Here is a 15,232-nt window from a genome sequence, read left to right on the forward strand (position 1 = left end):
CCTGTGGACGTGGAGGCGGGGGCTGGCGCTGCTTTTCCGGAGGCTCCACCCGAGGAGGCAGAGGCGCCGATGCCCGTGCAGGTGGTAGCGGTGGGGCTGGCTTTTCCCGTGGAGGTGGAGGTGGAGGTGGAGGTGGAGGTGGTGGCAGCGGTTCCCGTGGAGACAGGAGTGCAAGCGGCTGCCCTGGTGCCGAGGCTGGAGGCAGCAGCAGCAGCTCCCCCGGCGCTGGGGGCAGTGGCGGCATCAGCGGGTCCTGTAGAGGCAGAGGCGTCTCCCTTGGCGGCATCAGCGGGTCCGGTGGAGGCAGAGGCATTTCCAGAGACGTGTCCTCTTTTGGCAGCAGTGGAGGCAGCGGCAGGATCCCTGGAGCAGGCAGGAGTGGCAGCAGCAGCTCCCCTGGCGCTGGGGGCACTGGCGGCATCAGCGGGTCCTGTAGGGGCGGAGAGGGGAGCAGAGGCATCTTCCTCCGTGTTGGCAGCAGTGGAGGCAGCAGCAGCTCCCCTGGCGGCGGAGGCAGGAGCAACAGTAGTGGTCCCCATGGAGGTGGAGGCAGAGGCAGCATCAGCAGTTCGCTTGGAAGTGGAGATAGAGGCAGGCACATCTCCAGAGGCATCTCCCTCTGTGTTCATAGCAGCACAGACAGCAGCAGGACCCCTGGCGGCAGCAGAGGAGGTAGGAGTGGCAGCAGCAGCTCTCCTGGCGGTAGAGGCAGGAGCAACAGCAGTGGTCCCCATGGAGGTGGAGGCAGAGGCAGTATCAGCGGTTCCCGTGGAGCTGGAGGTATCTCCCTTGGAAGTATCAGCAGTTCCCTTGGAAGTGGAGATAGAGGCAGGCACATCTCCAGAGGCATCTCCCTCTGTGTTCATAGCAGCAGAGACAGCAGCGGGACCCCTGGTGGCAGCAGAGGAGGCAGGAGTGGCAGCAGCAGCTCCCCTGGCAGTAGAGGCAGGAGCAACATCAGTGGTCCTCATGGAGTTAGAGGCAGAGGCGGCATCGGCGGTTCCCGTGGAGGTGGCGGTATCTCCCTTGGCAGTATCAGCAGTTCCCTTGGAAGTGGAGATAAAGGCAGAGGCAGGCACATCTCCAGAGGCATCTCCCTCTGTGTTCGTAGCAGCAGAGGCAGGAGAGGAGGCAGGAGTGGCAGCAGCAGCTCTCCTGGCGGCAGAGGCAGGAGCAACAGCAGTGGTCCTCATGGAGGTGGAGGCAGAGGCAGCATCAGTGGTTCCTGTGGAGGTGGTGGCATCTCCCTTGGCAGTATCACCAGTTCCCTTGGAAGTGGAGATAAAGGCAGAGGCAGGCACATCTCTAGAGGCATCTCCCTCTGTGTTCATAGCAGCACAGACAGCAGCGGGACCCCTGGTGGCAGCAGAGGAGGCAGGAGTGGCAGCAGCAGCAGCTCCCCTGGCGGCAGAGGCAGGAACAACAGCAGTGGTCCTCATGGAGTTGGAGGCAGAGGTGGCATCAGCGGTTCCCGTGGAGCTGGAGGCATCTCCCTTGGCAGTATCAGCAGTTCCCTTGGAAGTGGAGATAGAGGCAGAGGCAGGCACATCTCCAGAGGCATCTCCCTCTGTGTTCATAGCAGCAGAGACAGTAGCAGGACCCCTGGTGGCAGCAGAGGAAGCAGGAGTGGCAGCAGCAGCTCTCCTGGTGGCACAGACAGGAGCAGTAGCAGTGGTTCCCAAGGAGGTGGAGGCAAAGGTGGCTTCTCTGCCAGCGGCAGTGGAGGCAGCAGCAAGCCACAGTGGTCTGGGTACAGAGCGTGGTCCAGGCAGCGCTGTACAGCCAGCACACAGCCATGGGAAGCTGTCCCTGCAGAGGTGAGCATCCAGAGCTGTGACAGCAGCTGCTCCCTTCCCCCCTGCACTCCCCCCATGCACCATGGGTGCTGCTGAGCTGTCCAAGTCCCGCTGGGCTGGTCGGGGGTGAAGACGTGAGATCTGCACCCACAAGTGTGGTGGTTGCCCAGTCCAGCCTGGTCCCAGTGGGTACCTCCTACATCTCCTGCAGTTTGGTTTTTTCAGCCTTTTGCCTGCAAGGGCATAAGGCTGATTCATGCCTGATCCAGCCTCTGACCTACGCCATGCCTTCTGTTGTGGGCACAGGGCTGCGTGTCCACAGGGGCAGATGAATGTGTTCTCATTCTGTGACCATGCCCCAGGCACAGGCAGGTCCTGTGCACTCAAACTGCCCTATGCCTCTAGTACTGTCAAAAGGTGTGAGGTGCTGCACAGAAACAGGACGGGGTGGGCCTCTTTACCAGGGTGCTTACAAGCTGTGGGTCATTCTGCAGCTTGCAAACAGGGCCATCTTCCTAGTAGTTTTAAACCTCTAGCGGTGATTCTCAACCAGGGGCCCGTAGCACCCACAGTGCCTTGAGATCTTTTGAAGAATTCTGTGAGAGGCCACGTAGTGCTAAGTGTGCAAACATGGTTCATAAGATAAACTTAGAGATTTCACATTGGAACCTGTGGTATCCAAAACATCAATCTGTTGCAGTCTTTCAGAGTTCTTTGCAACAGAAGAGTTGCTTATTTTCTCTAGTCTGAAACATGGGTGAATACTGCAAGCTTGCATTTTCTGTGGAGTGTCTTGAGTCTCAAAAAGGTTGAGAAACCCCTACTTTATAGCAGGAGTGTCAAACTCATATGGCCCCATGTGCAGCGCAACCCAGCCAGGTGTGTATAGTGTGCATCCCAGACTGACCGAGTAAGTGCAGCACTGCGTGTTGCGCCTGCCGCAACCAGGCTGAGCCATTTGTGGCACAGGCTTTGGGACCTGCTGTACGTGGCACGTGCTCCAGCTAGTCTGAGACCTATGTTGCATGTGGCAGAGGTAAATGCTGCATGTAAGCAGATCCCAGATTAGCTGGAGCAGGTGTTGCCATGTGCAGTGCAGCCCCAGAGCTATCAGAGTAGGTGCAATGTGTGGCATGTTAAGAGTGGACACCATATGTGGCACCTGGCAGGCACTGTGTATAGTGCTTCTAGAATACACACTACACGCTCCCAGCCAGACTGTGCTGCACATGACGCCCGTTCCAGCTGCTCCAGGACGGCCCTTTGTGGGTATACTCAGACCCGGGGACAGAATGGCAGGGCTTCATGGGCCACAGGGTTAACACCCCTGCTTTATAGTATAATGTGTATAACCCATATATATAGTAATTTTCTTGCCCGGAAAAATGTTGTCAGACATGGTCTGCATAACAGGATCTGGTTGAAAACGGATTTGGAGGGAAATAGCAGGATATTTCAATTGTTTCTGCTGGGCTGTGTTAAAAAATTACCCATTTTTGTTGCACAATATTATTGTTTTTATTGAGGTGGTTATTGATTTTTTTTTTTTAATTATTATTGAAATGTTTCAATAAGCATTTCAGTTAAAATATCAAAAATGTTTTGCAAGAACTGAAAGGAACTGGAACATTCATTTTGCATTAAATAGTTCAGCTTAAAAACAGCATGCCACTTTTCAATTGAAACCTTTCCAGTGAAAAAAAGAAATTGAATGCGGCACCTTCCATAATTTTAGTAACATATTTTTTTACAATTGATATTTTTTTCATAATGTGTTTCAGATTTTTTTACTTGCATACTGCTTCTGACTTACGCATTCTGTTGAGGATATGGTACTCAGATAAGCCTGGTTTTTCATCATTTCTAGCTGTTAGGTCCAAGTGGAAAAAGGCAAATATGTGTTTACTATATCAGCATTTGTTTTAGGGCCATAACATTTTTATGATTGCCAGTGGGAGGAAGGATGGTCTATATCAGTGGGGGCCAATCATTTTGGTAGGCATGCCACAAACCAGCCCTGTACGGTTCCTGGGTGCCACTCCAGTCCCCTTCCACTTCCTGATCTGCTGCTCTGTTTTCTGTTCCTTGCCATATCTGTCACTGTGCTGCCTGCTTGCTCCCTGATCTGCCACATGCTACCCTTCTGTGCCATTTGTGGCATTCCTGCTATAGTTTGTCCAGCCCTGGTCTGTGTGATCAATAATGAAAGAGATGCCACTCCTTAATTACTCTCTTTGTGGAAGATTTTCAAATGGTCTCCTTGACTTCCACTGGAGCTGGAGGCTCAGCTGCCTTCTGTTTTATAAAATCTTTTTCAAGTCACAGCTTACACCAGGAAAATGTTTTGAAACCTCAGCCTTAGCTGCAGCATGTTTCTTTTCCTGCTTTCAAGCCTCAAATGACCTCTTCTTAAAATTTTGAACTGCAGACTTTTGAACATAAAGAACCTGTTTTTTGAGCAAAAGCATTTCTGTCCTATATCAGTTGCAATGACCTAAAACCATAAAAAGAGAATTCCCTTTCTTGTTTCAGATGCGAAAGCTGTGGGGGAGAGGAAGCAAAGTACAGGTGTCCTCGTTGCTTGAAGTACTCTTGCAGGTATGTGGTCAATGTTACCTTGTTTCTGGTCTTCTTTTGTCCTGAAGATGGGAAGTTTTCACTTTTTTTTGTTTGTTTTTTAAATCCCTTCAGTTTGCCTTGTGTAAAGAAACACAAAGTTGCATTGAATTGTAATGGAGTAAGGGAGAAGACGGCATTTGTCTCCGTAAATGAATTTAATGATTTGAACCTTCTAAGTGGTAAGAATCTTTCTCAAACTATAAACATCACCACCTTTTTAGGTTAGCATTACATGTTTTTTCCTATTCCTTGTATATTCAGATTATCGTTTCCTGGAAGACGCAGGAAGGCTGGCTGACTGCGCTGCTCGAGATGTGTCTTTGCATAGACGCACAGCTAACAAAAGTGTAAGTCTCAAGTTTGCAGCTTGGTCAGCCTAAAGTAGAGGTGGACCTGGCTTAGAAACTTGGATTCTACCACTAATACATCCCTTGACATCCAAACAGTGTCATTCCAAATCCAGACTTCATAGCCGGTCCTTTTCTGTGATGGACTGAAGATACAAATGCACTTGAATTTTAGGCTTGGAATTCTGTGTCTGCTGCCCAGACCTAAGTTAAGGGAAAACTCCACCATTGTATAAGAGAAATGATGGTTCTCCAAAATCTAATCACTAAAAAGTAATTACTAAAACTATATGTTGTAAAAATAATTGATACGTTTATTTTTGCTTTTCTGATATATAAAAAAAATTCTTGAAAGTTTTTCTTGAGCTTTTTAATACAAAATTTTCTCATGTAAATAATGATTTTAGTTGCCAAACAGTTGTCATATGACTACCTATGAAAGGAAGGGTGATGTTTAGGGAGCACAACAAATTAGATATAAAACTCCAAGGGAGCAAAATGGAGCTGTAGAAAGAGGAATGCAAAGACAGCCCCTGCTTTATATTACTGTTGTTTTCAAGGATATGGCTACATGAACCTACCTAGGGTAAATGTCCAGTGCATCAGTTTATCTGGGATAACTGCCTGGGCTTTTTGATTTTATCCCGAAGAATTTACAAATTGGTTTGCTCTGCTTTCACTGAGAAGTGTATATGCAGACAATTACCATGGAAGCAGCTGCTGTGCTCAAAGTTTGTCACAGCTTACATAAAGCAACTTGTTTGGCCACACCTGGAATTATAATAACAGAAAAGAAAAAAAATATAAAGCCAAAATGACACTAAAAGAGACCAACTCAGTATTGTGTTCTAGCCCTTTGCAAGTCACCTTTTAAATGTAATTTTGAAACATCTTAGTTGAGAAGAGGCCATGTTGATAGCTAGGTGCAAAATTAAATTGAAAAAAAAATTGGCTTTCTGCTCGGGCAGACAATTTAAACAGACACAGGTGAGCACTTCCCAATATATCGCAATAGTGGCAGGAGGTTAAATGCATCCAAGGTGTTGAGATGGTGGGATACTAGGGGTTATAAGTAGGGAACTACTGAAATCACGATTGTGTTGTTGTTGTTTTTTGTGGAAACCGTAATTTTGGGCAGGCTCCACATTTTTGGCAAGCTCAGTGCAAAAAAAAAAAAATAGCGCCCCCTCCCTCCTCAAGGATTTTGTGCTTGCTGGTAAGTTTCAGGTGGGGGAATGGAATATAAAAGCTTATACCCAAGGAAGTGATGCTTCCTCAGCCTGATGATGGGTATTTGTACCCAAAAGCTTGTTAAGAAGAATTTTTCCAACTATTTGAGTTGGTCTAATAAAAGATACCAGATTTACCCAAAGAAACTTGTCTGCCTGATTTTTGAGATTTTGTTTTGCCTACAAATACAAATTTGCATATATGGTTGATCCTATTTTGATCCTATATTCCAAAGTGTCTGTGAAAGATTTTCATTCCAGGGCAATTCTTTTTGTTCAGTGTTAGATTTACAAGACAAAAATAATAAATATTTTCATCATTCACCTTTTTTTAATTTTATTTTTCTGGTAGATAAATGTATTGAAACGCCGAGCTCGGAAGTACAACATCCACTTGAAAACATTACCAATTGGATTTTCAAAAAGGAGAGAAAATACAACCTTCTTCAATATTAGGTGAGTTTCTAATTAGTTTGAAGCATGGGAACACTGATACAAAAATCTTCCGATAACTGTTAAACTAGAGAAGGGAGTGCTTGTATATTTGGCAGATCAAAGATTTTTCAAGGTCACATGCCACTTCTTGTGATAGACTTGTGTAAGATAGTAAATACTGCATAGAAATATAAGTGTAGAGAGATCCTGGGGGGAGCATGCTGACATGGTAGCAGCTGGTATCTCTTACAGCCCAGTGGTACTCAGTGCACTTGCTTGTTCAGGTTCTTCAGCGATGATTTGTTCCTCAGACTTCAGCTGATCCAAAAGTGTTCACTGACTGGCTTAATAAGAAAAAGAAGCACTAAAGTTATTAGCATGGCATCACACTATGATTGGTAGTGCTAGTCAATGAAGCATTTTCTTTGTATATGGGGGTTTTTTCATAAGTAAGTATAGGCATTTACATGTGGACATAGATGTGGTAAAGGAATACAGCTTTTAATAAAAGTGGCTTTGCTTTGGTGTTTCCTTGTGGAGAATTCTTGGGTTTAAATTAATCTGACAGCTTTGACAGCCATTGCTTTATATTAAAAGTTATCTGCATTTAACAGTAAGGAAATAATATACTGGTAAGCTCCATATCTCTATAATAAGGACTACTAGTTTGCTTTCTGTTCAAAGGTACTCCAGGGTGAAAGAACTGCTTAAAGACAAAAGGTGCCAATTGCTAAAAATCCCTCCCATTCAGGAAGGGCAAGACAGTGAATATAGATCTGGATTATTACCAGACAAACACTTTCAAACATATGTAACACTGTAAACACAAAACTACATGGGCTTGATAATGCGTGCTTTGGTGTGCACTGTACATGCATATCCAGAGTTAAATCAGGGGGAAAATACCAGTAATGCTTTATTTAGCTTCTGTTAATAGCCATGTGTGGGAGTTATTTCCTTAATGGTCCCTTCTTTCTCACCTGTTCCCTTCTCTCCTTAGCTTCATCAGTTAAGAGTTGGGGAGGGGTGTTTATCATTGGTTTTGACCACAGTCTTGGTTTCAGAATGGTTTTCCTGTGCAGCTAATCTCTTATTTATGGATAATGAATAATTATCACATTGTCAAATTTTAGTGACTAACCACTAGGTGTCTCTCTTGTAATAAATTAATGAGCAGGTTTGTAAAACAAATTAACAATCTAACTTCTGTGTTAAAGCAGTTTGTTTCCCATTGGTGCAGAAACTTCTTAGCAAAACCTAATGCTGTATCATAAATTTTAGTTTTCTGCATTGTCTAACTTAAGTGACTGCCATGAAAACGCACAGGAGGAGTTAAGGGGGAAAAAAAAGATCTCAAGTCATCGTTAAGATTTCTTTTTGCTTTTTTATATCTGAGGAAATATCTCTGATTTCCTTGGGACAGACCACAGAGTAACCACCAAATTCTGCTGACCTTTAGCCATCTGACTAGCACTACGGATGAAAGGGACCTGGAGGTAATAATAGACCACAGTATGAATGTGAGCCGGCAGTGTGATGCTAGCCAGTAGGGCAAATAATATTCTGGCATGCATCAGTCTTACCACTATACTAGGGAAGTACATCAAGGGCTCGGTAAGCAACCTTTCACCAGGGTACCTGAGGGGAAAACTAGGAGTAATGGCCACAAACTCCTGGAAGATAAATTCAGGCCCAGCATTAGGAAAAACTTCTTCACAGTCAGGGTGTCCAGACTGGAATAAGCTCCCTCCAGAGGTGGTGCAATCACCTACCCTGGAAATCTTCAAGTGGAGACTGGACGGTCACTTTGCTAGGGTCACCTGACCCCCAGTTATTTTTCCTGCTTGGTGTAGGGGCTGGACCCAATGATCTTCCAAGGTCTCTTCTGGCCTAACAATCTATGAATCTGTGCAGAGGCTTTTTGCCTCCACCTTGACTGTTGGCACATGATTTTCCTCCACCAACAGTAGAGGAACTTCATGGAGAGATGTGGAAGAAGTTCTGTTTCACTGAATTTCTGCTTCTGGGAATCCCCAAACTATTGATGAAATGACGTCCTTGAGGAATCTCCTGTGTGTTTTGTGAGCCCAGCGTGTCTTCCCTGGAAGACTCACTGGAGATGTGGGTGCAGGGACTGATCCAGAGGGAGGGCAGGGGTGTGGCTGCACCCCACTTTCAAACTGGACTATGCTGTAGGAGCCCTTAGGTGAGCATACATCTGAAATGTGGGGGAGTGACAGAGTGGCTAGGACCCAATACATGTGTGGAATAGGAAGGGTTCTTGTATCTGTGGCTAAGAATTGAGGGAAACACAACTGCACAAATGGGGTCTCCCTTTTTGCTCAGCAGTGCAGAATACAACCAGGCACAGACTAATGAGCTACTCTTAAGTAGTGTGACTTTCTACCTTTTTACCTTACAAAGGCACTTTAACTTGCCTCTGCTAATACATGGCTTAAAGCAGAGTGAATGTATTGCCAAATTGAATTGCATGTTCACTTTGGGTAATGTTTGTGAACTGAAAGGAATTTTAAATTATAGCGGGATTAGTGTATGACTCGTAGGTAAATAGTTAAGCGTTGAACTATTTTAGGAGTTGTCAGGATAGAATGGAGCAAGGCAGTGGCCTGCTTTGTTCTGCACCATGACAGTCTTTGCTTGGAAATGTTAGTCTTTCGCAACAGGTTTCTAATTCCCTCTAGAGGGAAAGCATTGCCATCTGTTCTTTAATACCTAATAGAAAGTAGTTCCCTTTTTCCTGCAAATAATTTTGTAGGCAATGGGAATAACGTGGATATGAACGGTGGTTGTTTAAAAACAAAAAAAACTGTTTTAAGGTTCCATTTAGCTTTCACTGGGGGAAAGAAATGCATCCCAGGTGCCTGTTCCATCCATACTGGAGCAAGTGTTGCTACTTATCAAGGCTGAGCAGGTTGCCTTTTCTTGCAGATTATTATTCTTCTTTTATTATATTAAGAGTAATAGCTCCGTTCTGGGTGAGGATAAGAACTACTTTTTGTTTAAAGGTTACCTTTCATTGCTCTATAATCCACATGCTTTTTGAAAATTCTTTGCCTTGAAACTTAGTGAACCTTAGGGAAGGAGAGAACAGAGTAGGTGGACTGATCTAAAAATTGGGGTAGTTTGCACAAAATATCAAATGACCCTAAGATGATTGTCCTACCAGAAAAATTCCAATAGTGTATTATGTTTGACAGATTCTACCACCTGGCAGAAGGGATGAGTGTGTCTGCACAAACCTACAGTGCTAGCAAAAGCCTTCTCTCGCTCCAAGAAGGGGTTTTGCCACTGCAAGGGTGCTCTGCTTTGCTGGCAGTGGTAAATTCTTCTGATGAAATTATGCAGTGTTGGCCAGGCATGAAATCGCTTTATGTTCAGTGTTTGACTGGAGAATCCATGTACGTAATACGTTGTATCCCTCCCTAGGATGCCATGCAGGGTTTGCAATCCAAGTCTGGAGTCCTATGAACAAGAGATTCTGAAGGTTACATCCCCCTGGAGAAGGGGATTTTTTAATGGTTGGCAGATCTGTTTTTGTGCACACCTGAGGAACCAAACCGCTGTGGGCTTCATATAGTTGAGTAACTAAACTTTTATGCCAACTGTTGCAGGGCAGCCACTGCCCTTTTGGGGAAGTGGCACTAAATATGGTTCCCAACAAGAAATTAAGGTGTAAGCCTCCTAACACATGGAATTGTGGGAAGACTCCTGCCCATCTGTGTCTGAACCTTTCTCTGTGTTTCCCCTTGTCATCTAGGGAGAGTGTTCCACTAGGAGGTTTGGAGTCCTTCTTTTGGTCTCGTTGTGGAAGCCAGGGTCCCCCAGGAACTTGCCATTCTGGAAGGGAAGGGGAAGAGGTCTGAATCAAGGTCCTGAGAACTGGGGAGATCTTACTACCTAGTGTAGACTGAGCCCTTTTCCCTGCCCTCCATGTGCGTCAGGATCTGCAGCTTGGGGCCTGAAAGTAAGGCAAACCAGGAAGTACAAAATTAAAGGGCTTATCATGCTAACATGTGTTTGGAGGAATTGGCTTGGGGTGAAATCAGGGGGACTGACATGCAGGAATTCTGCCAGGTGAACAAATTGCCTAACCAAGAAGGCCTGACTGAAGCAATGGCTACCCAGATCACTTCATATTGTAGCTGCATCTTCACTGAGCTGCTCTAATGAATTCTTTCATTGCTCAGTACAGCCACATCCAATGCACAGAGTGCAGTTTGAATACAGCAGATGATTCCTGTTGGCTTCTGCCAGCTCTAGGAGGGCAGAGCTAAGGTTGAAAGGCATATACCCTACCTCTGCAATCCTGATTTTGTTGAATTCAGTGTTCTGGAAGGAAAAGATACCACCAGGAAACCTTAAGGCTAGTTTAACTAATTTTATCATTGCATTCATGTTTAAGTCTGACAAGTATACTGTACCAAGAAAAAGGAGTCCAATATACTCTTCTGATAAATGTTATTTATGCCCTGTTTCCTGATTCAGAAGTTGATAGCCCAGATTATATTCTGTGAGTATGCAGTACCTATGCAGCAAGAGAGAACAGGTTACACTACTACAAGATGCCTGCATCTTCCCATGTATCCCACTGTACTCTCTTGGTAAATGGGTGGTTAACATCAAAGCCATCAGTGTTTGTCACAATAAGACATTAAGACAATAAGTTGCATCAAGTAAAGTCTCACAGAGTATCCTCTTCATTTGAAGGTCTGCAGGAAGTATTCTTGTGAGCATTTGTCAGGGAGAATAAGATGGAATATTCATGGAACATCTCTTTTTTTTGGTATTGTACAGAAAGAAATTGGAGACATAACTTTTGGTAGCTAGTGGTAAGCTAAAGTAGGTGATCTTTAGGGCTTTAGAAATGACATCATCGGAATCTTCTCTGCTTCCTAGGTGCCATGATGCTGTCTTCTTTCCCCATTCTTCCCAAAAAAGAAGGCCTAAGTCAGTTGATATTTGGCTTTGATAATTAACTATTTGAGAATAAATGTTCTGTGGACTCTGAAATGGCAGTGATGCATGGCTAGATTCAGTGGAAATCACACACAATCCTGGAAATTATGGCTGGAGATCCTGTTGTTAGCCATGTTTAAGAAGTCCAGTCATGCTTTGCTTTATTTTCACTCTTACTGTCCAATGCCCCTTACATTATGCTGGTAGCAGCATGCTTTTAATTTCCCAGGAGTACATACTCGACCACTTTAAAACAATAAAAAAGCACTATATTTAAATAATGCTAAGATGTACACTGTGCTCAAAAATGCAAAGCTATTTTGAGCTAAATATATGCTCTCAGGGCTGATTAACCTCAATCTGTGTGTGCAGCTTTGGTTTTTTTGCTTACAATCTGGTATGCATCACAACGTGATATTTTTTTTTCCCCTCTGCTCACAAGAATGAAAGAAAGGTAGTTGAATTACTGGAATGTTGGTCTCCCATGATCTGAGAGCAGGACTAGTGCATTGTAACTTGGTAGCTCATAAAAATGAAGGGGTATCTTATCAATGCGAGGTAAAGTTACACCCAACTGAAGCACTTGTTATACTGGTTCACTAAAGATCTTTTAGGAACCTGGATGTTTTAGCTCTCATAGCAGCTGATGAACGACTTTCCTCTTTTCTGATTCTGTAAAATAATTTTTGTTTCCTTTTCTGTTTTGTTCTTTTTTGAGGAGGGAGGGAGTAGGGTTAAAATTTGGGCTACTTAACCTTGGTTTCTGCAGAACGCATTAATCCTAACCTGCATTGCAGTATATATGGTTAATAAGGTGTCCTGCTGTCCTGAAGCCGTGGAAAACCATTTGCCTTGCAAAGGAAATGCACTTAGTGCAGTTGGAGACTATTTCAACTTTCAATCGATATAACACAACTCTATTGTTTAGACATTGAATCTCAGCTGGAAATTAATTTAGTTAAGCTTCAACAAAGTAGGGGTACCTTCTACTGTCTAATATCATTAGAACTGTAACTGCAATATTGGCATAAAACAGGGTTTCTTCATGTTAACTTTTAAACTATTGATCATCTGTTTTAATGAGAGTTCTGGGTTTTGCAAGAGAATCCAGTCATTTACTTGGGCTGGATATTTGCCTAAATCAGGTTAGGGCACTCTGATCAAAAGGAGTAGACACTTAACCCCCTACTCAAATTAAGCTGCACAGTTGTGAGTAAGGTAGGTCATGACAGTGATGTATCAGTTTTCAAAGATAACTAGTATTTTGTCAAACTTCTCTGTTCCCTCTTCTCCTGCTTTATAAGTGCAGAAAAATTTTTGCACAGCAGATGCTATTGTATTTGTGAGCATGCAAATACCACATACCGTAAAAAAACCCAAAGACTTCTTCTAGTGTCTGTTACCAAATAGGATACATTCCTTAGTGAGTCATTATCTGTCACAGTGATGCTGTAAGTGGAATTTATTAAAACCAGAATTGCCCTTCATGTGTTACAATACCTTGAAAAATTTGGGACTTTCAGTCTGTTTCCTTTTATATAGAGATAGACTTTGTTCTCTGTATTTGAGGTCACTAGAAATATATTCTACTATGCATTGTTTTTTCATGATTAAAGTTAGGAGTTTCCTGTTGGCAAGCAGAGATTTGAATGGCATTTGCTGGCAAGTTTTTTCATAAGATTATGAATGAAACAATTTTATTGTTGCGGTAAGTTTTATTTTGCATTAATCAAGGCTAACTGCTGCAACTGAGTTAGTATAACAGTTGAGAGAACCGTCAGATGCTTTGAAAATTACTTAATAGCAACCTTAATTTTGTCATTTCAAATGGAAGAACATCAAGTAAACTATCAAAATTCCCTCTTGGTCAAGCACTTATAATAATGTTGATTTTTTTTTTTTTTTCTCTCTCTTCTTGCTTCTCTCCATAATTTTATGTAAACTAGATGGCAAATATAAACAAGATTTAGTGTAGAGTAGTGATTTTCAACTTGTGTGTGGTCCATGGACCCCTGGAGGCATGTGCCTCCCTGGATTTGTGTGTGGGGTGAGGGTGGCTGCCTGCTGTGGGCTTGGGGCAGGGGCTGCGCTGGCATGGCGGGGTTGGGTCGGGGTGAGTGGGGGCATGGCCAGCTCATCTGCGTGGAGCAGGCGGTGGTGGCTCTAGTAGGGGTGGCTATGGGGGTGAAGCTACGGTGAGGAAAGGTAGCCGAGTGAACTGCCCCAAGCAGGGGAGGTGCTGCGGGGCGCTTGGTGGGCTGTAGCCACCCCTCCCAGCGCCACCCCACCCCATGGAACTGAGCCCAGCCCCCCCACTGGGGAGAGACTGGCGCAGCCCCTGACCCTGAGCCCTCAACAGGCAGTCTGCCCTTGTCCTGTGCACAACTCCTATTTTGTGGTCAACCTAATTTTAATTTTTTTTTCATACGCTATTAAAGTAGGAATTTAAAAAATCAGTCTTTTGTGTACATTGGTAGTGTTAGGTTATAAATATGTACACATACATATGTGCCCCTGGTTGGGGAATTTAATTTAAATAAAATGAAATTACTTCCAAAAAGATGTGCCTGGTCTAATCATACAACTGCCTTCAGTGAATGTATCCAGGAGGGGATCCAGAGAGAAGAACATAGAACGAGTAGATGTAAACATTAAAACAAGGGCTAAGTTGATGGGGAAAAAAATCTAGTTTTCTTGAGCTGCTTTGCTGGTGCCTTACTAGGGGGGTCAGTGGTCACTCTGGCTCTTGTGCAGTATTTGGTTGATCTCAAATCTTCTAAAATTGTAGACCCATGATTTCTAGATTAACTAGCAAAAGATGTGTGCTGAATTTTGGAGACGGATAGATATAATTTTAGTATACTTACTTGTGAATTTATAAGGACAAGGCTAGATTCTCCCCTTGTCTCTGTAAATCAGTTATACCAGCAGAAGGGAAAAGAAAAGAAAACCTCAAAGCTTTGTCTTCAACCCTCCAAATATACACATTTTAAATCTCTGAGCTTTCTTGTATAGTGCTTTATCTCTATGGGTGCCATGGATCAGCAGTGATTGGTCAGCCAAGGGCAGGGAGATGAGACTGCTGTTGTGTTCTTGCTTCAATTCTGGAAGATTGTGTTCCTAAGTGACAAAATAAGTAAATCACAGACGCAAAGTATCTGAAGGAAAGGTTAGCAGAGCGCTACTTTGTAGCCAGGAGGTGCTGCTAGAAACTTAGGGTAGGGTTTTAAAAGATATTTAAATACCTAATGGGATTTATGAAAGCATGCAAGCCAGTGATTCTCAACTAGTACTGTGAATCATGTGTCTGCCCATCTAACAAGATAAACCTAGAGATTTCAAATAGAAAGACCACAATAGGGCAGAATGTTTTTGACCCTCTGGATTCCTGAGTTCTTTGCAACGGAAGAATTGCTCTATTACTCTTCCATAGTGGAGAAATATGCGAAAGTGAAGACCTGGCATATTCCAAGTGGTGTCTGGAGTCTAGCAAAGGTTGTCTTGAGTCTAATGATGTTGAGAAGCACTAACATAAGCATTGAAATCAATGAGAAGTAAGCACTTCTGAAAATCCCACTAGGCATCTTGCATTCCTAAATATTTTTAAATATCTTTCTCTTGGTGTCTGCAGCAATTGTCTGAATCGTGGCGTCTGCTAATAGAAACTGTTTCATTGTAAGACTGGTGACTGTGGCCCTAAATTGATTTCATAGACATCAGGGCTGGAAGGGACCTCAGGCAATCATCGAGTCCAGCCCCCTGCCCAAAGGGCAGGAAGTCAGCTGGGGTCATAGGATCCCAGCAAGATAAGCATCCAATTTACTCTTGA

The 15,232-nt window shown here is 43.9% G+C and overlaps 1 protein-coding gene across 2 annotated transcripts in view; it reads left to right on the plus strand.

The window, feature by feature from the left end:
- Positions 1-6: 6 nt before the first annotated feature.
- ZNHIT6 (zinc finger HIT-type containing 6) overlaps positions 7-15,232 on the plus strand; it is a 61,959-nt gene continuing 46,733 nt past the window's right edge. Inside the window, exons 1-6 of one of the 2 annotated variants that reach the window (XM_019531160.1) lie at positions 7-1,119; positions 1,342-1,817; positions 4,329-4,394; positions 4,488-4,594; positions 4,677-4,762; positions 6,344-6,447. In XM_019531160.1, coding sequence (XP_019386705.1) covers positions 70-1,119; positions 1,342-1,817; positions 4,329-4,394; positions 4,488-4,594; positions 4,677-4,762; positions 6,344-6,447 — 1,889 coding nt within the window. In that variant the 5' untranslated portion in view covers positions 7-69. The remainder of the gene's footprint in view (positions 1,120-1,341; positions 1,818-4,328; positions 4,395-4,487; positions 4,595-4,676; positions 4,763-6,343; positions 6,448-15,232) is intronic. The other variant, XM_019531161.1, reaches the window with a different exon arrangement.

The sequence above is a fragment of the Crocodylus porosus genome, unplaced genomic scaffold, assembly GCF_001723895.1.
Source record: "Crocodylus porosus isolate Cpor-Errol unplaced genomic scaffold, CroPor_comp1, whole genome shotgun sequence".
In the NCBI taxonomy this organism is placed as follows: domain Eukaryota; kingdom Metazoa; phylum Chordata; order Crocodylia; family Crocodylidae; genus Crocodylus; species Crocodylus porosus.